General features: G+C 42.6%; 1 protein-coding gene across 5 annotated transcripts in view; it reads left to right on the top strand.

The window, feature by feature from the left end:
* STAT3 (signal transducer and activator of transcription 3) overlaps positions 1-21,028 on the top strand; it is a 68,579-nt gene that overhangs the window by 19,838 nt on the left and 27,713 nt on the right. For all 5 annotated transcript variants that reach the window (XM_007087665.3, XM_007087663.3, XM_007087664.3 and 2 more), the window contains 3 exons: positions 16,988-17,138; positions 18,055-18,199; positions 19,057-19,155. In XM_007087665.3, the coding sequence (XP_007087727.1) occupies positions 17,011-17,138; positions 18,055-18,199; positions 19,057-19,155 (372 nt within the window). In that variant the 5' untranslated portion in view covers positions 16,988-17,010. The remainder of the gene's footprint in view (positions 1-16,987; positions 17,139-18,054; positions 18,200-19,056; positions 19,156-21,028) is intronic.

The following is a 21,028-nucleotide window of genomic DNA, read 5'->3' as shown; positions in this document are numbered from 1 at the left end:
CACTTGTGTGTTTGCACATGCTAATTCCCAGTGCTGAGACTGGTTACCCCTTCCTCTCTAGCGTTACCATTTCTCCTGGAGAGACTCTATACCTTGTAAAGTATCTGCCTTCTCATGTCCATTTACATGTAATTTCCATTTACATGTAATTATCTTGTTACATGTCTGCTCTTCTTTCAAAACCATATCTTCTTTGACGGTACGGACCAGATTGTACAGCTCCCACGAGCACTATCTGCCTTGTTTTAGAGTTGTGTGGCCCCCGACGTTGTACATTCCTCTTGCTCTGCTGGGGACTATGAATTCTCCAGTTTTCTGTCCCTCGTGGCTTGGCAGAGGCACTCAAGTGTTTAGTGAACCAGTGACACCTTTACATGTGTCCTCTTACATGTCACAGATGGGCCAGAAAACCTGTGAGATGGTATAATATATACCAGGGTGACCATAGTTAATAATACTGTATTGTATTATTAAGAGAATAGATCTTAAACGTTCTCATCTCAAGAAAAAAACATTAGCTGAGCTTCTGGTGGTCATTTCACAATATCAAACCATTAGTTGGTGCACCTAAAAGTAACATGATGTGATGTGTCAACTATATCTCAGTAACACTGAGCAACAAGGAAAGAAAACCTCTGAGAAATGATGCATTTTGTTTCTGTGCATTTTTCTCTGGTGAGGTCACATTTATGTGGTCAACTTTTTTTTTTTTTTTAAGGCCAAAAACAAAATACCTCTTCAAGAGAATAACAACTATGACCCTCATTTTCTGCCTGGGTAGATGATTTTCTCTTTGCAGTCAGTCGTCTTTTCCTCTCTAACCACATTTTTTCCAGTTATAAAGCTTAAGGCTCGATCCACTCCTTGCCTCTTAAGTCATAGTGTGGTGGAAAGAACCGGAAACTAAGTCAAGAGGCTGCCCGCCGGATTTTGTTCCCGACGCTCACGTCAATGGTCTGTTTCCATGTCTGTAAAGTGAGCAGGTTGGATTTTATATATTTTAAGAGCTCTTGAACAACAATAGCAGAAATGTTTTTTTGTTACTGAGCTGGAGCCCAAGTGTCTTGAGGGCAAAGCATTGAAGAGCAGACAATTGATTTACTGTGTAAAGCAGTTTACTATGACTCTAGGTTGGGTCTTAGACCTTTTACTTTGGGAATATCTCAAAATAAACTTACTCATCCAAGTGGTTTTCTGTTTTCTGAGATGCCTTATTTCAGTGTCTGTAAGTCAATATTAAGTTAGGCTGTAATTTCCTAGATTCCCAGATAACTACCAACAGGCACGTGCCATGAAATATACCCTCTTTTAAAAAAATTTTTTTTAACGTTTTATTTATTTTTGAGACAGAGAGAGACAGAGCATGAACGGGGGAGGGGCAGAGAGAGAGGGAGACACAGAATCGGAAGCAGGCTCCAGGCTCTGAGCCATCAGCCCAGAGCCTGATGCGGGGCTCAAACTCACGGACCGCAAGATCGTGACCTGAGCCAAAGTCGGACGCCCAACCGACTGAGCCACCCAGGCGCCCCGAAATATACCCTCTTTTAGATGATATCAGGGTGCTAAAGTCTCATTATTGCATTTAAGGAGAAATGACTATATCAGTTTAACTTTATTATATTTTATTTTTTTAAGGTTTTTTCAAATTTTATTTTATTTTTGTTTCCTTAAGTAATCTCTAAGACCAACACAGGGCTTGAACTCACAATCCCGAGATCAAAGAGTCCCATGTTCCACCAACCGAGCCAGCCAGGTGTCCCTAGCTTTGTATTTCAAAAATTTTTCTTCTGAGGCTTATGTTTTAATATAAGCTCTTCTTTTGGGAAATTTTGTCATTTGTTTGTCTCTTCTGGTAAATCTGCATGAATCATTGCACCTATTAGCTCATGCTGAAGGAAGACCAGTGTATGTTCTTCCATGAAGTTCATTAGCTTTTTAAGGCATTTCAGTCTTCTCTGTGCTAGAAGAATGTTGCAGATTAAAACACACACACACACACACACTTATATAATTTTCATTCATTTAGTCAACAAATGTTTGAACATCCTGTAGGTACTGGGGAAGTAGCAGTGAGCAAAAGAGAGTCTTTGCTCTTGTGCAGCTTACATCCCCTAGCAGGCGGTGGCGGAAGGAGATAAAAAACAAATCCGTGGTATGTTGGAGGCTGTCAAGTACCGTGAAGAAAAACTCAGCCGGCGTAGATGTGCTCTCTTCCATGGAGTGGTGTGAAGGGATATTTTGTGCAGAGGTGTGAGTGAGGTCAGAGAGCGAGCCACACAGTAGTCCAGGGAAAGAGCTTTCCAGGCAGGCATGGTATGTTCCAGAAGGAGAAAGGGGACCAGTGTGGGCAAAGGCGAGAGCAGTGGGAAAGGAGGTCAGAGAGGCCTTCAGGAGCAAAATGGGTTGTCTGGTGGGCTGAGGTAGGGGTTTAGATTTTTTTCTGAGTGGGCTTTGAACAGAAGAATGGAATGATAGGACTTCTCTCTTGAAAGGATCTGTAATGTGGAGATTAGACTGCGGAGGGACAAGGGTGAGCACACCAAGACCAGTTAGGAATGTAGCACATGGTGGCAGCGAGATAGGAGGTGGGCTAGGTGAGAAGCGACACTGGCTCAGATTAAGATTGTAGCAGCAGAGGAGATGGTGAGAGATGCTCACATTCTAGATACATTCTGAAAGTAGAGCCAACAGGATTTGTTAATGGATTGGATGTTGGAAGGAAGAGGAAGAGGAGAGAGGTTGGAATCAAGGCTTCTTTTCTTTTTCTTTTTTTTTAAAAATGTTTATTTATTTATTTTGAGAGAGAAAGAGAGAGCACAGGACAGGCAGTGAGAGAGAGAGAGAGAGAGAGAGAGAGAGAGAGAGAGAGAGAATCCGAAGCAGGCTCCACACTAGTGGTGCAGAGCCCGATGCAGGGCTCGAACTCGCAAACTGTGAGATCATGACCTGAGCTGAAACCAAGAGTCAGATGCTTAACCGACTGAGCCACCCAGGCGCCCCCAGGCTTATTTTCAAGGTTTGTGGCCTGAGCCCATGCAAAAATGGAGTTGTCATTTGCGAAAATGGGGAAGTTGGCCGGGAGAGGTCTTTAATGAGGAGGTTGGTTTGGGGTGCTCTTTAGATATCCAAGTGGAGATGCTGCATAGGCAGTCAGGTATAAGACTGGAGCTCGTGAGAGAGGATAGGGCTGGGGATGTAAACTTGGGGATTGTCAATTTGTAGATGGAGACTGAGTGCACTGAGAGAGAAGGGGTTTACTATTAAACTAGTTTTAACAGTGAAGCCTTTTCCTTTAACACTGCAAACTCTTTGCCTTGTAAATATGGAGAACAAACTGAGGGCTACTGGAGGGGTTGGGGGAGGAGGGATGGGCTAAATGGGTAAGGGGCACTAAGGAGTCTACTGCTGAAATCATTGTTGCACTATATGCTAATTTGGATGTAAATTATATATTTTAAAAAATTAGAATAAAAAAACCTGCAAACTCTTTCTCATGGAAGATAGACTCCGTAAACATGGATTCTATCACTGTGTTAGTAAAGATGTTGCTGTAGTTATCAAATGCAATAACCCCCTTCAGATTCAGTGGCACAAAGCCCCGACCGTTTTGTTACGTCCACGGATGCCGTGGGCAGAAATTCAGATAGGCACAGCAGGGGTGGCTGTCTTTGCTGCACAGTGTCTGGGCCCACAGCTGCCTTGAACGTCCAGGGCAGCCATCGTCCGGAGGCTGCTTCACCCACAGATCTGATGCCCAGGCTGGGATGAGTCAAAGGCTCATCTCAGCTGGGACTGCAGACCAAATGCCTTCACGTGGCCTCTCCTGCCTTGGGCTTCTCACAGGGTGTTGGCTGGGTTCTGGGGAACGAGCCTTCTAAGAGAATCGGACGGAAGGCTTGGAAGTTGCATATCGACACTTCTGTTGTACTCTGTTGTTTGGAGCAGTCGTGGCCTTGGCCAGATTCAAGGGGAGGGGACAAAGACCCCTTGTCTCAATTGGAGGAGTATTAAAGAAGTTAGGGCCGTGTTTTATAACCACCACAAATGCCCTTTGAATTTGAGGTTCTGCCCTAAACCACAGTAACTTTGAAGGAAGGAGTTCCAAAGCAGGATCCATGGATGTGTGTTGTCAGCCCCAGTTGTGCATTGCTGCGTACTTAGTGACCAGGATTACCTTAATATCTCTTTAGGGGAAGTGGCCTGAATAAACTTGGGAAAAGGTTCTTGCTTCTCTCCAGTAAGTAGTGAGCTATATTATGGGTCTGTGATACCGAGATTCAGAAATTTAAGCTCCCTTTCTCTGGTTTATTTCAATTTCCTGTCTTTGAAGAATATTAATAACTTACATAGCATTCCAGATCAGTGGATGCTTTTCTGACTTTGTAATTGGGGCTTTATCCAAAGATACAATACCCACAGGCTTCTACCAGCCTCTTGCTCTTCTTCTCCCTTCAGTTGCCCTCAAGCCTGGAAAGTTTGACATGACACTTTGCTTGCCCAATCCAGTTGTTTCTCAAGGACTATGTTCTTTCTGTTTTAAAGAGTTGGCAAAGGGCTCCTGGCTGGCTCAGTCGCTAGAGCATCCAACTCTTGATCTCGGGGTTTTGAGTTCAAGCCCCACATTGGGCGTGGAGTCTACTTTAAATAAAATATATAATAGGGGCACCTGGGCGGCTCAGTTGGTTAAGCGTCCGGCTTCAGCTCAGGTCATGATCTCATGGTTCGTGGGTTCGAGCCCAGCATCGGGCTCTGTGCTGACAGCTCAGAGCCTGGACTCTACTTCAGATTCTGTGTCTCCCTCTCCCTCTTCCCTTCCCCACTCATGCTCGCACTCTCTCTCTCTCTCAAAAATAAAACATTCAAAAACTTTTTTTAAAAAAATAAAAATGAAAATTAGGGTGCCTGACTGGCTCAGTCAGTAAAGCACGCGACTTTTGATCTTGAGGTTGGTTGGCCTGGCCCTCAGAATAACTCTTCCTAGATGCAGTGTCCTCGCCTGGGAGAATCTGGCTGATTCAACAGAGGGATAATATCCCCGCGGTTTATTCGTTCGGTGCGTGTTTTTGGAGTACCTGTCACGAGCCGGGCACTGTGCTGGATGCTGGGGGGTGAGGGGGAGAACACGCTACCGGGCAGCAGCCAAGGCTCTTCCTGCTCTCGTGGAGCTGGCATCCAGCGGTGGTGGTTACGCGTCCGTTATGGAGTCCTGGTGTTCGGGTCCCCGGCGGTGGCAGGGACAGAAGGAGGGTCCGGTGGGGGGTGAGGGGCGTCTTGGTGTTTTTGAGCAGCTAAAAGAAGAGCAGAGCGAGCGCCGGGAGCTCAGCCAGCAGGCTGGTGGCAGCCGAGGCAAGAAAGACAGGGCTCACCAGGCCATCGGTCACATTAATAACACAGACACTTAACATGTTGTGCCAGCTGTGTCTTAAGTGCTTCTACACATTGAGTCATTTAGTCCTTACGGTGATCCTGTGACGTCCTGTTGTCTGTCCTTTCTCACAGGTGAGGAAACTGAAGCACAGGGAGGCTAACTGGCTGCCACTTGCTCCCACACACCTGAGTGGGGGCACCTGGATCCGTGCCGGAAGCACAACGCTGGTCTGCTTTGATTTTACAGATTTTGTTTTTCGGCCCAAGAACAATGCAAAGTCATCAGAGGGATTTAACGTAGGGGAGTATTCAGATCAAATGTGGAAAATGGACTGGTGGCAAGCAAGCACATGCAGGGAGACAGTCAGACGCTCTCATCATGGCCCATGTGTGTTTTGGCTCTGAGCTTTCTGGCTGATTTTCTTTTCCCTTCCTGACTCCTTTTCTAGGCGGGGAATGGGAGAGTTTGTGCGTCAGAGTACAAGCCCCAGACCCTTTCTGTTAAATAGCAATGTGCTACTTCCCCCAAAGCATTTATTCTTGGGTTGCAGCAATCTTAATGTCTTGAGGGGATGGAGCCTGATTGTAATTTACAGACCGAATAGTCTTTGGAGGCCACCCAGCCCCGCGGCTCTCCCAGCGTCAGAGTTACTGCTGCGACATTTCTCAGGGTGAACATTTAGCCTGCATTTGAACACCAAAGGCCGCAGGAACCCGGGAGGTTGTCCCTTACTCCTCCCTTTGTCTGGGTCACCTTTGCCCTTGAGACAGTCACCAAGCCCCCTCCCACCTCCCTCTTTAATATCTCTGGAAGACGTCCACCTCAAAACAGCTTTGAGGCTGCTGCCCCGGTTCAAGCCACTGCCAAATCTCACCTTGATTATGGCAGCCTGAGGGATCTTTCTGAAATATAAATCAAATTGTCACCAGTCTGCCTAAAACTTTTCAGACTTCCTTATTGCCCCTGGACAAGGGTTCATATTTCTTCAACCTCATCTCATGCCATAGGCTTTATACAGTCACTGCAGTGTTCTGCTTCATTACAACTGCCTGGATCCCAGGCCTGGAGATTATTATTCAGTACATCCGGAGTAAAGGCCAGCATCTGGCTTCTGAAAGCCGGTCAGGTGATTCCAGAGTTGAACCCTGATCCCTGCTCTCATTCCAGGGTTCTCAAAGTGGCCACACGTTAGCATCATCCGAGAGATGTTAAATAGCAAAACGTGGATCCCTGCCTCAGGGATTCCACTTTGACAAATCTGGTTTGATTTCCCAGTCACCTCTACTTTCAAAGAAAAAAAAAAATTGCTCTTGTAATTCTGATCTGCAGCCAGGGTAGGGAACCTCTGTTGGCAGAGGGCATACTCCAGAGGGCAGGATCTGGGGTAGGTGTTAACGAGGAAGCAGATTGGTTCTGAAGTGTTTCACCCTTTCACGTACGGATCTCCACGTATCAAAGAGCCAAACTTCTGTAATTGTCTTACCCTCTTAGAACCCCACTTCCTGTTCCCCAAGTCTTCTTACTGGGCAAAACATTCAAGTTCTCGGACTCCCCACACTGATTGCCTGCTCTGAATGTGCTTGTTTTTTAGTGCACCGTTTAAATTGTGATGTAATTAGAGATTCATTCTAGATGCGGGCCACTTACAATGGGACGGATAGATTCTTTCATTCAAACACTGTATATGCCTGTTTAAAATACCATAAGATGGGGGTACCTGGCTGGCTCAGTTGGTAGATCATGTGTCTCCTGATCTCAGGGTTTTGAGTTCAAGTCCCGTGTTGGGCAGACAGCTTACTTAAAACAAAACCATAGGATCACATTGGCTTGATACCGTGATTGACTCATGGGTTACTTAAAAATCAATGAAAACTCCCACTCTGGGCTTCTGAAAACGGACTATGTGGATTAGGGTTCCAGCTCTGTGCCATGACTACCTGTATGACCTTGGGTAAATCACTTAAAATTCTGTACCTAGTTTCCTCCTCTATAAAATGGGGGTACAAATATATCTAGGTCGCAGAGTTGTCGTGAGGATGAAATGAGTAAATAAATAGATGGCAAGTGCTTAAAACAGTGCCTGGAACATAGGTAGTGCCATATAAATTTAGTGATAGTCATTGGTTATTTGGCCTGCTCTTAAACCAAGGTTCTTACTTTCCATCTTTTTCTTTCATTTGGATATCACATAGTTGTTTTCACCTTTAGTCTTTTTAGGACCTGGAGCTATCCTTAGGTGAACTATGTAAGGAGATAACTTGATCAAAGAACCACGGGACCCTCCTGTCTTTCTTTTCTCCTGTTACATACTTACTCTAAATCACAGTGTTACAAACTCCCTCCCTCAGCATAGGACACAAAGACCCATTAAAATGCACGCATTTGACATGGCAGGGTAAACTGACTTTATTATTTAACATGGCTAATCTGATACATTAATCTGTTCCCCAGGGCATTGAGGAAGTGGATTTAACATAAGAAGTACCCATGAAAGGAATGTTGTGGGAGGAAGGAAAAAGCCAGCACTACTGTGCCCCCAGCAACGCATGGGGGATATGCTTTAAAGCCATTGTTATTTATTTGTTTTTCTTTCTTTTTTTTTTTTAACTTTTATAACAGTCTTCCCAAAGAGCGGTCCTTCCCCATTTTACTGAAGAAAAAGCCTGTTCAGTAGTCAAGTAATGTCTTGAAAAGAAATAGCTGATAAAATGGCAGGCAGGGTTTGCACCCAGGCCCATCCAGTGTCAGAGCCTCCCGTTGTGCTTGACCTCACACCACCCTGCCTCGGAGGAGTCTGTCTGGTTGGGGGAGTGGAAGTGTCACCAAGTGACGCACACATTTGGTCTGTTTTGTGGTTTTTATCCAGAGCTCAGACCTGTGATCAGGCAGCCTCAACCATAAACTTAGTACTGAGTAATTGATGAAGCTTGTCTAATTGTGTTACTTTCAGTTTAGAGGGAATTAGGTTTATATTGTTGCGCCTTTCATCTGAGATATTTGTGATCAAATATGGTGCCGATCCCAAATCAAGTATGGAGAATACGTCCATTTTTTAAAAATTCTTTGACACTGGGGCACCTGGGTGGCACGTTTGGTTGAGCTTCTGACTCTTGGTTTCGGCTCAGATCATGATCTGGAGGTTCATGGGTTCAAGCCCTGTGTTTGGCTCCATGCTGCCAGCATGGAGCCTGCTTGGGATTCTCTCTCTCTGACCCTTCCTTGCTTGTGCTGTCTTTGTCTTTCAAAATAGATAAATAACCTTAAAAAAAAAAAAAAGAAAAAAAAAAGAGGGGCGCCTGGGTGGCTCAGTCGGTTGAGCGACTGACTTCGGCCCAGGCAATGATCTCACGGTTTGTGAGTTCGAGCCTCGCATCGGGGTCTGTGCTGACAGCTTGGAGCCTGGAGCCTACTTCTGATTCTGTGTCTCCCTGTCTCTCTGCCCCTCCCCCGCTTATGCTCTTTCTCTCTCTGTCTCAGAAATAAATAGAAACATCAAAAAAAAAAAAAAAAAGAAAGAAATTCCTTGACACTTACTAGATCTGAAATAACTGGAGACCTTGTTAATTCATAGTTCTCGGAATCCTTTTGTCAAAGATGACTGGATGATATAGGGCAGCTGGGTGGCTCAGTCGGTTGAGCGTCTGACTGTGGCTCAGGTCATGATCTCACAGTCTGTGAGTTCGAGCCCCACGTCAGGCTCTGTGCTGACAGCTTGGAGCCTGGAGCCTGCTTCAGATTCTGTGTCTCCTTCTCTCTCTGCCCCTGTCCTGCTCATGCTCTGTCTCTCTCTCTCTCTCTCCCAAAAATAAATATTAAAAAAAATTTTTTAATAAAAAAAATTGTCCTTGTTCTCACTTTTCTGAGCTCTACTCCCCAGTAATTTAGTACTTCTTCTATATACTCAAATTTGTCACGTTAGTAGGGAACTATAATTCACGTTCTTTTAGATCTCAGTGTCCATTTTTACAAGGAAGAGTTGGTTTCTGACTTTAAAGCAAATCCTATTATTTGTAACTAAATATATTTGAATATTACAATAGGTGTAGTTGGATTGGGCACTCAGCTGTTAATATTTTGTCTTTTAAGGAAATTAAAATTAGATTTATATATAAACTTATTATAAAGGCAAACACTTGATCTTCTACTTTATAAAGGTACTATTTGGATTTGTAAGCAACGATATTATATATTTACTATACAAGCATACTTATTTTGAATTATCTTTTTCTAATTTGAAATTCCAGAGTCTTAATGTCTAAGGTAATTATGAATAGTTAAATTACAAATGGTTAAATAAGTAAAGCTGTAATATTAAAAAAAAAAATTTAACATTTATTTATTTTTGAGAGACAGAGAGACAGAGTGTGACCAGGGGAAGGGCAGAGAGAGAGGGAGACACAGAATCCGAAGCAGGCTCCAGGCTCTGAGCTGTCAGCACAGAGCCCGATGCAAGGCTTGAACCCACAAATGGCGAGAACATGACCTGAGCCGAAGTTGAAGGCTTAAATGACTGAGCCACCCACGCACCCTAAAGTTGTAATATTTAAATGTAGGCTCTGTGGGGTGCCTGGGTGTCTCAGCTGGTTGAGTGTCTGACTCTAGATTTTGGGCTCAGGTCATGATATCGCAGTTGTGAGATTGAGCCCTTTGTCGGTCTCTGTGCTAAGCATGGAGCCTGCTTGGGATTCTCTCTCTCTCTGTCTCTCTCTCTCTGTCTCTCTCTGTCCCTCCCTCCCTCCCTCACACTCTCCCTCCCTCTCTCTCTCCCTCCCCCTCCCTCTTCCCCTCCCCTTCCCTTTTTCCCTCTCTCCCTCTGCCCCCTCCCCCACTCACATGCGCGCTCTCTCTCTCTCTCTCTCTCTCTCTCTATATATATATATATATGTATAAATTTAAAAAAATTAAAAGTGAATATAAACCTGTAAAATTACAATGGTCCTAATGTTTTAAGATTTATTTTTAAGTAATCTCTAGCCCAATGTGGGGCTCGAATTTACAACCTCGAGATCAAGAGTTGCATGCTCCACCGACTAAGCCAGCTAGGTACCCCTTATATTTTAATTAATTAGTTAATTAATTAATTTTCAAAGTAGGCTTCATGCCCAGTGTGGAGTCTAATGCAGGGCTTAAACTGATGACCCTGAGATCAAGATCTGAGCTGAGATCAAGAGTTGGATATTTAACTTACTGAGCCACCTAGGCACCCCACCCCTAATATTTTAGAAGAGAGAAAATATATACACACTCTGAGTAGGTTAAAAGGTATTACATGAACATGTCAACTGTAGTTCTGGAGAGTGGGATGGTAGGATATGGGTGATTTTATCTTTTTTTTTTCCCCCTTAAGTTTTTCTTTTTTTTAATGCTTATTTTATTTATTTTAGAGAGGGAGAGGGAGAGAGAATCCCAAGCAGGCTCTGCACTGTCAGTGTAGAGCCCGACACAGGGCTTAAACCCACGAACCATGAGATCATGACCTGAACCCAAACCCAAGAGTTGGATGAGCCACCCAGGCGCCCCTGGGTGATTTTATCTGTTGGATTTCTGTTACTTTATACTTTGGTTGCCTTAGTCACTGGCCTTTTCTAACAGCAAAGAGGATGTTAGAATAGGCAACCAATAAAATATGTCTATGCTCTATTTATAATATAGGTATTTCGAACATAGATTGTGGCTAACACCCAAAGGAGAGTCTTGTGACACATTGCAAGGTGGAACAGAAATTATCTTTAGATCGCTTTCTGTTTTGGATTGTTGTATGCCCCTGGCTTTTGTCTCTCTCCTCACTTTGGCCCCTCACTCCACTGCCCCTGTCATAAACGCACTGGCGCATGGATGTGAAGTGCAAATCTGAATTTAAAATGAAGTTTTATATAGTGATGTAATGAATCCCTTTCGTAAGCAGTCCTGATTTGTGTTTCTCAACACATCTCTTGGTTTCCTTAGAATGCAGTACATAAATGAGAACTGTGACTTTGGATAAACTTTTTAGTGATCTTTACAGTAATAAGTTCCCCATTAGACAATAGCTGTTTGCTTTATGACTTGTTGGTAAGTTATCCCCAAGGGGTTGAGAAATTCCTGTTTTGAAAAGTCCGGAAAGTCTTTGGTGACTTACTGTTTCATTTTTATTTTTCTTTTCTCTAAAGTTGTAGAGAACACGATCACACTGAGGTTCCCCTCCTATGCTGGCACCTCCTGTCTGCTAACCTAAACTTAGCACTTACACCTTGAGAGAACGACGCCCGATGTCATGCCCTAAGCCAGCCCCTGTATGGAATGAACTCATTTCTCTCCTGTGCACCCAGAATGATACTTGGCATTCAAATTGTGCAAATCATTTTCTGTGTGTCCTGCTGTTCAGTGAAAGTGGTTATTAAATCACAGGCTTCCCCCTATTCTGCAGATGAGAAATCCTTTAGTTAGACCTTACATGGAGCTCTTTAGATTAATTTGTGATTTGAAAAACCAGAACTGAGATTGTGAAATAAAGTAGGCTCTTGTAAAACTTTTTCCAGTAAAACAGTTGCCACAAGCTAGTTGGCAATGGTTTTCATAGACAATCTGGCTAGTGATCTCTTAAGGATATGCAATTCTTCTGAAGAGCATGTGGGCTGATTGCCCTGTAGCTGCTGTTAATGAAATAGGGTTTGTAGCTAAGCAGCCTGTAAGGAGATCAGCACTATTTGACTCTTTGCCCATGTTCTCCTTAAAAATACTACCTGCTCTCTGCCTTCAATTTACATTGATTAAACAAAAATAGGATAGCTATTACGATATTACCTAGAGTGACTAGACTAAGAAGTAGAGCATAACGTCAGTCATTTTTGCTTTAATTTTATGGGAAAAAACTAGTAACTGGTTTCTGGTCTAAGTAATGACATAATTATTGTACTACTTAACTATATCCCATTTGTGTTGTCTCCCCACTAAAACCAAAACCTCAACAACAAAAACCCCTCTGAGTTGTGGACTTGAAATGAATTGGGCAATTTTCAAGAACTTGTAATTTTTTTTAATGGTTTGAAAATGCAGACATTCATGTGTGACCTCAACATTCATCTCTAATTGAGCAGGTGTGATGGGATGTTGCTTTGTGGCTCTAACATGGAACATCGGGAATAGACTGTGATCGTTCTACATTTGTATCCAAGATAAGCAATTAAATAATGAGTCTATTTTTTATCAATTTATAACACTGAATTTTATAAAAAGTGAGTGTCTAGGGGTCCCTGGCTGGCTCAGTCTGTAGAGCAGGCAACTCTTGATGTCAGGGTTGGGAGTTCAAGTCTCACATTGGGATAGAGTATACTTAAAAAAAAAAAAAAAAAGTTGTCTATTTCTTTAAATCCTTTATTAGGAAAACTATAGCTTTTTGGTTACACAAGAGCAGCAGTATCCAATAAAAATAGAATGCAAGTCACATAAGTAATGTTAAATTTTCTTTTTAATTAAAAAAAATTTTTTAATGTTTATTTATTTTTGAGAGAGAGACAGAACACGAGCGGGGGAGGGGCAGAGAGAGAGGGAGACAGAATCTGAAGCAGGCTCCAGGCTCTGAGCTGTCAGCACAGAGCCTGGTGCGGGGCTCGAACTCACAAACTGTGAGATCGTGACCTGAGATGAAGTCGGCCGCTTAACAGACTGAGCCACCCAGGTGCCCCTGTAATGTTAAATTTTCCAGTAGCCACATTAGAAGTAGAAAGATTTAGTGAAATTAATTTTAATAATATATTTTATTTAACCCAGTACATCCAAGATATTATCATTTCAACATTAGTGAGATATTTTACATTCTTTTTTTTTGTATTAAGTCTTCAAAACCCACTGTACATTTTACACTTACAGTATATCTCAGTTTGAACTAGCCACATTTTGAGTGCTCACTAGCCACATGTGGCTAGTGGCCACCATATTGAATTAATGGAAATCTAGAGTTTCAACACATTTGTGTGCAGTAGACTCTACATAAATTGACATATTATACAGATTTCTATGCAGATCACATCCTGAGAAACATAAGGCAGATATTGACACTTTTAGTTCTGAGGCAGATTTTAACTCGGCCCTAATGTGAATATTGTAAGAGAATTCTAATGGCCTTTGATTTCTTATTGAGGGTAACACACGCCATGGTTATAGTGCCTCAGCTACCCCTTTCATTCCAGCCAGTGTTTGGTATACGTGTACCACTGCCCAAGCAGCATCTGTCCTGTGGCAGGTTGGTCTTGGGGGTGGCAAGGAGAGGGGCAACCGCAAAGGCATGGTAGATGAACGTGTTTGGGAGGTTCCTAAGAGGATAGAAGACATTGTTTAGAAAAAAAAAAAAATTCCCAAGCACCCAGGAAACTTACTTAATTCCCCTCTAATGCTGTTGGAAAATTGAATTTATTTGTGGAAACGTATTGGTCTGATTGGGGCAAATATCTCATTCTGAAATTCTCATCTCTTTGCTTTATTGAATTTTTTCATCAGTGGAATTTAAGCCCTTGGTACATGAGGAGGGAAATACCTCAGGTCTGTGCTATAAGTGTAAATTACACACCGGATTTAGAGAAGTCAGTACCAGAGGAAGAATGTAAAGTATCTCATTAATTTTTGTGCAGTTATATGTTGAAGTGATAACATTTTATACTCTATGTAGATAGATATGTATGTCTATGTATATCTATGTAGATATATATACCTGTGTATATATCTACATAGATATGTATATATATACTATATATTTTAAGTGTTTTTAATTTTATTATTTATTATTTTTTTAAGTAAGCCTGTGCCCCACACGAGGCTTGAACTCACAAGCCTGAGATCAAGAGTTTCATGCTCTCGTGGGGCGCCTGGGTGGCTCAGTTGGTTAAGTGTCCAGCTTCAGCTCAGGTCATGATCTCACTCTCTGTGAGTCTGAGCCCCACATTGGTCTCTGTGCTGACAGCTCAGAGCCTGGAGCCTGCTTCGGATTCCATGTCTCTCCCTCTCTTTGCCCCTCCCCCACTTGCGTTCTCTCTCTCAAAAAAAAAAATAACTAAACAATTTAAAAATTTTTAATTTACTTGTTTCTTTTTAGTTTTTTAATATGGCTACTAGAAAACCCAAGATTCTGTATGTGGCTTGCATTACATCTCTTTTGGATGGTGTTCCTTAGATTGTTCATTGTTCAGTATAAAAGACCACTGCGGGGGGCGCCTGGGTGGCTCAGTCAGTTAAGCGGCCGACTTCGGCTCGGGTCATGATCTCAAGGTCCATGAGTTCGAGCCCCACGTCGGTCTCTGTGCTGACAGCTCAGAGCCTGGAGCCTGTTTCGGATTCTGTGTCTCCCTCTCTCTGACCCTCCCCCGTCATGCTCTGTCTCTCTTTGTCTCAAAAATAAATAAACGTTAAAAAAAAAAAAAAAAAAAGACCACTGGGAAGGTCCTGCCTGTGCTTTCTTGAATGTATGCTTGAGAGCTTGACAGTTGATGGCACCTTTGGGATCCTGCACCCTGGCAGTAGCAGGCAGGTTATTCTGTGTGTGTTCCCACAAAAGTGGGAAGGAACCTGCAGCACAGGCCTCTTAGTTTCTGTACAAAAACCTGATCCTGAATCACTTAGCTACCATTATACTTGCCGCTTGGGGAACAGAAGACCTATTGGTTTTTTGTTTTGTTTTGTTTTGTTTTAATTTTTATTTTTGAGAGAGACAGAGGCAGAATGCAGGTGGGTTAGGGGCAGAGAGAGAGGGAGGCACAGAATCCGAAGCAGGCTCCAGGCTCCGAGCTGTCAGCACAGAGCCTGACGCGGGGCTCGAACCCACGAGCTGTGAGATCGGGACCTGAGCCGAAGTTGGACGCTCAACCAAGTGAACCACCCAGGCACCCCAAGACCTGTTGGTTTTGTTACCAGTTTGCTCTGTAATTTTTATGATTTTTTAAATATTTATTTGTTTATTTGTGTTTATTTTTGAGAGAGAGAGAGAGAGAGAGAGAATGAGAGTGAGTGGGGGAGGGGCAGAGAGAGAGAGAGGGAGGGAGGGAGGGAGGGAGACACAGACAGGATCCAAGATGGGCTCTGCACTAATAGCACAGAGCCCAATGTGGGACTTAAACTCACAAACCATGAGGTTATGACCTGAGCCAAAGTTGGATGCTTAACTGACTGGGCCACTCAGGTGCCCTGACTCCGTAATTTTTATGAAAGGGGCAGTTATAAGGGTGCTTCTTCATGCCTCCTCTGAGAAATAAATAAAGAACTCTGGATAAGTGTACATGTTTGTGTGCCTTCAGTCTTTCATTAAATGTTCTCACAATCCCAGAGAACCATCTCAGTATACTTTGATCTGTACATATGTCACTCTTTGGCTATTACTCGTAGTCATTTTTACAACCTCTTAAGACTGCTTGGTCTGTACTGATGTTTCCATGGCACGCCTGGGTGGCTCAGTTGGTTGAGCGTCCAGCTCTTGATTTTGGCTCAAGTCATGATCTTATGGTTGTTGCATAGAGCCCTTGTCCAGCTCTGCACTAGGCATGGAGGCTGCTTAAGATTCTGTCTTTCCCCCTCCCTCTGCCCCAATACCTGCTTTCGTGCTCTCTCTCTCTCTCAAAAAAAAAAAAAAAAAAAGGGGGGGGGGCGCCTGGGTGGCTCAGTTGGTTAAGCGTCCGACTTCGGCTCAGGTCATGATCTCACAGTCCGTGAGCTTGAGCCCCGCGTCAGGCTCTGTGCTCACAGCTCAGAGCCTGGAGCCTGCTTTGGATTCTGTGTCTCCCTCTCTCTCTGCCCCTCCCCTGCTCATGCTCTGTCTTACTCTGTCTCAAAAATGAATACAAACATTAAAAATTTTTTGGAAAAAAAAAATGATATTTCCGTGACCCAAGCTATTCAGAAAGAGGACTAAAGGTGGTTAGCCAGGCTGGTTTCTCATACCTGAGCATTTCCCTGGTGTATTCATGAGCTTGTATGCCTGGGGACAAAACTTGTATGCCTGGTATTTAGCATCTCTTCTTTCTCATCCCGGAATGAGAACTTTCAAAACAAAATTACTTTTCATTGAGTGGGAGAATCCCAGGCAGGTCCTTGCTTATACTTTTAAACCTGTATTCCTTGACTTTTGCTCTCCGTCCTCCCTGAGCAGCCACATCCCGCATTTTGGTTTTAGTTTAGGTTTGGTGTACATTCCTTCCAGTTCACCCAGTGAAAAGGGGGGATTGGGTGGAAAGGAAGGAGCTAACATCTGTTCAGCATCTGTTGTGTGCCAGGCACTGGGCTGGGTTCTTTGGAATTATCTCAACAACCATGAGAAATAGAAATTATGATCTCTTCCTCTGATGAGGAAGTGGAAACCTGGAAGTTATGTAATTTTTCAGCTTCACATACTTCTGGTAGATAATGGATTCTGGAACTTGGCAGAGGCCATGCTGACCTTGACATCCTAGCCAATAAGAAGTTGCGACGTGGTTCCAGAGTTAGAGACTGTGAATGTGTACGTATTGTTGTACACGGGGAGAAACACGCAGGATCCTTTCCAAAGCATCTTTTATTCCTAAGCGCAGATCTGATGCCTGTGTTGGGTAGGTGGGGTGTTTCTAGATTATTGACTCCTACTTGGGTTTGCAGTGACCATAAGAACACTTTGGTTTACAGCTGGGACCCCTGACTCCCGCAGGATGGCCCAATGGAATCAGCTACAGCAGCTCGACACACGGTACCTGGAGCAGCTTCATCAGCTGTACAGTGACAGCTTCCCGATGGAGCTGCGGCAGTTTCTGGCCCCTTGGATTGAGAGTCAAGATTGGTAAGTCCTTCCTGAGAAACTCCCCAAATTGTCAGGTTTTGGTTTGAGTCAAGAGACGTAACGTGCTGTAGCTTCATTCTGTGCTAACTATTTCATCAAAAAACTTAGGGGTGTAGGTGGTGGGGTGAAAGAGATCAGGAGATAAAGAGGTACTCTCGGTCTTGTAAAAACGTTTTCTGTATTAGAAGTGTGTGCGGGCAACCGTTTCTTGGCACATTGAAGCAGCCTGCTTGGTGGTGGATGTTTTGAAGGCTGATTTGGATCTCATTGACTTGGTGAGATCCTCTGTGTGTTCTGACACTCCAGGCATGTGCTACAAATATTTTTTATCTCAGTGAAAGTTCTGGCATGGGTAGAGATTCGGGCCCATAATTCTGATTCCCTTTTAGTTATAGGAAGAGACACAGATAAGAGAAATAGACTCTTTCATAGAGGAGATAATGGCACAGAATTCCAATGACCGTTTCCTTCATTTTAATGTGTTCAGATCTACCTATTAGTTTTCATTTCATTCCGGCCTGTGACCTAGTTTTTCTAGAGTTTGGTGAGGGGCCAGGGAGATGATGCAGAGAGGATGGAGATAGACCATGCCAGCCTGGGATTGCTTATTAGCTACTACTAATCTGACCTCAGAGCTAAGAATTTAAAAGCACAACAGCGTATCTGTCCACTTCACCTGAATATTTTTATTACAAGTATAGACTCTGACAGTGGCTACTGGGATCTGGAATAATTGTTAATAATCATTGAATTCATAATATTTCTTGTTGCTCAGGAAGGTGAATCTAAGTGATGAGTGGGTTAAAGCATCGGGTTTGCCTTGTTTTCTACCCTCCTTGATGGTTTCTATGCGTGTGCATGCGCATGTGTGTGTGTAGGTTTCAGAATCATTCTGTATCCTTCTTCTTTTTCCTAGGGCATATGCGGCCAGCAAAGAATCACATGCTACTTTGGTGTTTCATAATCTCTTGGGTGAGATCGACCAGCAGTACAGCCGTTTCCTACAGGAATCGAATGTTCTCTATCAGCACAATCTGCGAAGAATCAAGCAGTTCCTTCAGGTGTGATGAGAAACTTGACCCCGCAGAGTAGGGTGTTCACTTTCTGTCCAGGGAGTATTTCTTTTCTCATTTGGCTAAGTATTGAGATCCTATCTTGTACTTTCAATCAGAGGAGAAGCTAGTAGCCCTTTCTCAAACCTCCGTATACCCACCCTTGAGCATCTTTATCTGAAATCCGCTTCTTTTGTCTGTTGAGGTAATGCTAGGATTGTTATGTTAATTATATTGTGTTAGCATGTTAATAACATGATCAGTAACTAGTGGTTTCATAGGAAGATGAGTTATTTTTATTTTTTAATTTTTATTCATTTTTTAAGAAACTTTAAAAAATGTTTATTTTTGAGAGAGAGAGAGAGAGCGCACAAGCAGGGGAGGGACAGAGAGAGACACACACAGAATCTGAAGCAGGCTCCAGGCTCTGAGCTGTCAGCATAGAGCCTGGTACAGGGCTTGAACCCACGAACCGCGAGATCATGACCTGAGCCGAAGTCGGATGCTCAACCGACTGAGCCACCCAGGTGCTCCAGTGACTTATTTTTAAATGTTAAATGTTTGACCATAACTGGATACTCTTAGACAAAGTCTGTTGCCTTTGACCAGGATAACATACTGTCCAAAGACTCAGACTAACATGTCTTCAGTCACAGGTGTACAGCTCATTGTGACGATCTTTTTCCTGTTCGCCCCTTCATCTCCCACTGGTGGGGGTCAGGCTCTGAGGCCCTCGTTTTATTGTTTCATATAGTAGATGTAATGCTCATCAATCTATGAGGAAGTTAGCTTTAAGTTAGCAAAGTTGGATCCGCATTTCCTTAGTCTGCTGCTACTGCTTTTCATTCTCTCTCTCCCACCTACAGAGCAGGTATCTGGAGAAGCCAATGGAGATTGCCCGAATTGTGGCCCGGTGCCTGTGGGAAGAGTCCCGCCTGCTCCAGACTGCGGCCACTGCAGCCCAGGTGAGCCGTGGGAAGAAACAAAGCACTATTGAAGATGTGCTTTCCTTCTGACGTTCAAAGATGTGCTTGCTCTTACCCAGTTGTTAGGGCGTGCACCGACCTCCATGGTAGAAGTGGGTGTTTTGGTGTTTTTTCTTCTATCCAATGAAAAGAATTCATTTTTTTTTTCTTGAGTATATAATGCACTCTCCTTTAAAAAAAAAATTTTTTTTTAACATTACACAATGGTACAGGGAAGAAAGTTTTACAAAAATCTGCAATGTCACTCCCTTCCTTTATTATCTCTTCCCAGGAAACCAACATTAATAGTGTGGTATATATGGTTTCATACCTTTCTCCAGACTCATATAGATTACAGAAAATACACACACACACACACACACAGAAAATACACACACACACACACACACACACACATATCATATTTAAATGGGTTTACTTCTCTGCCTCTTGCTTTTTTCATTTAATATTATGTCATATAAATCCTTCTAAGTCCAGTACTGTAAAGCTAACTCATTTTCTTTATTTGCTCTATAATATTCTGTGGTATAGATTTGCTATACTTTATTCAATTATTCTTTCTTTGACATTTGCTTCATCCTGGTTTTTTTCCCCCCATTATAAACACTACTGCAATGTCTCCCTATACAACTTTATGTTTGCACTTTGATTTCTCTATGATAAATTTCCAGGCATGGAATTGCTGGGTCAAAGGGTGTATATATTTTAGTTTTATAGATCTAGATTCCCTTCTCTAAAGACTGTACCAGTTCACGTTTGCACGAGTGGGGTATGATAAGGTACTGTTCCTGGGTGCCACCTTGGATATTATTTGAGACTGAATCATTCAGGTTCATGTGCATTTCTCTTTTGTGCTTAAGTTTGAGAATATCCTCACTAGAGCTAGAGATGTGGTTAGCCTAGGGGATAGAGAGAACATGACACTAACTTCCACTGGGAAACAGTTCCATGCCACTGGCCCTATCACTTCTGTTGTTATATGACAGACATATCACTTATATTGATATATGATAGACATATCTATCTAGAACATCTAATATATTATCTATGTAGAATATCTAAAATATCTGTAACATCCAATCTATTATGTGTGTATGTGTGGATATATCTTACTGTGTTGTGCTAGTTATCGTGACCCCTTGGTTTAGAGGACGTTGTGGCCTGGGAGAAACAGAAAAATCAAACAATTTTATAATGCAATAAAATATAAAATTAAAATATACTAAAAAAGAAGAACGAAACTTAAATAGATCAGTGACCATAAATATATATTGAAAAAGACTTTTAAAAAACTGTACACTCCCTTTCCCACCAAAAAAAGCCAATAGGCCCGATGGTTTAAAAGTTTTATTTTAACGGACTTTCATGGTATGGATTGTTCTGTTATCATTCAAACTCTTCCAAAGTCTAGAAAGAAAAGAGATGTTTCCAACTTATTTTATGAGGCTGGAATAATCCTAATATCAAAACCCAAAAAAGACAGTGTAAGTAAAGAAAATGATTATGATTTTGGTATCCTAGTTAGTGTACCAACCATGGCTTATATTCTAGGAGTGCAAGGATGGCTCAACATTAGGAATTCTATTAATGTAATTCACTAAATTAGTAAGATAAAGAAGAAAAACCCTCATTTTTGTTAGACAACAAATGTAGTGTCCATTCTAGATAAGAAGTAAGAAACTTTCTTAACACAGTAAATAAAATTTGTCAGAACTTTCTTAACACAATAAAGAATATTTGTCAGAAACCAAACAGAACAGTATGCACATGATGGAACACTAAACTATTCTCATTAAAAGCAGTTACAAGATTGAGGATGCCTCTTGCCATTAATGTTTTTCTGAAGGATTCA

This window comes from Panthera tigris, chromosome E1, assembly GCF_018350195.1.
Source record: "Panthera tigris isolate Pti1 chromosome E1, P.tigris_Pti1_mat1.1, whole genome shotgun sequence".
Lineage (NCBI taxonomy): Eukaryota > Metazoa > Chordata > Mammalia > Carnivora > Felidae > Panthera > Panthera tigris.
Note: the sequence above shows the minus strand (reverse complement) of the source record. Positions and strands in the feature narration are given on the sequence as shown.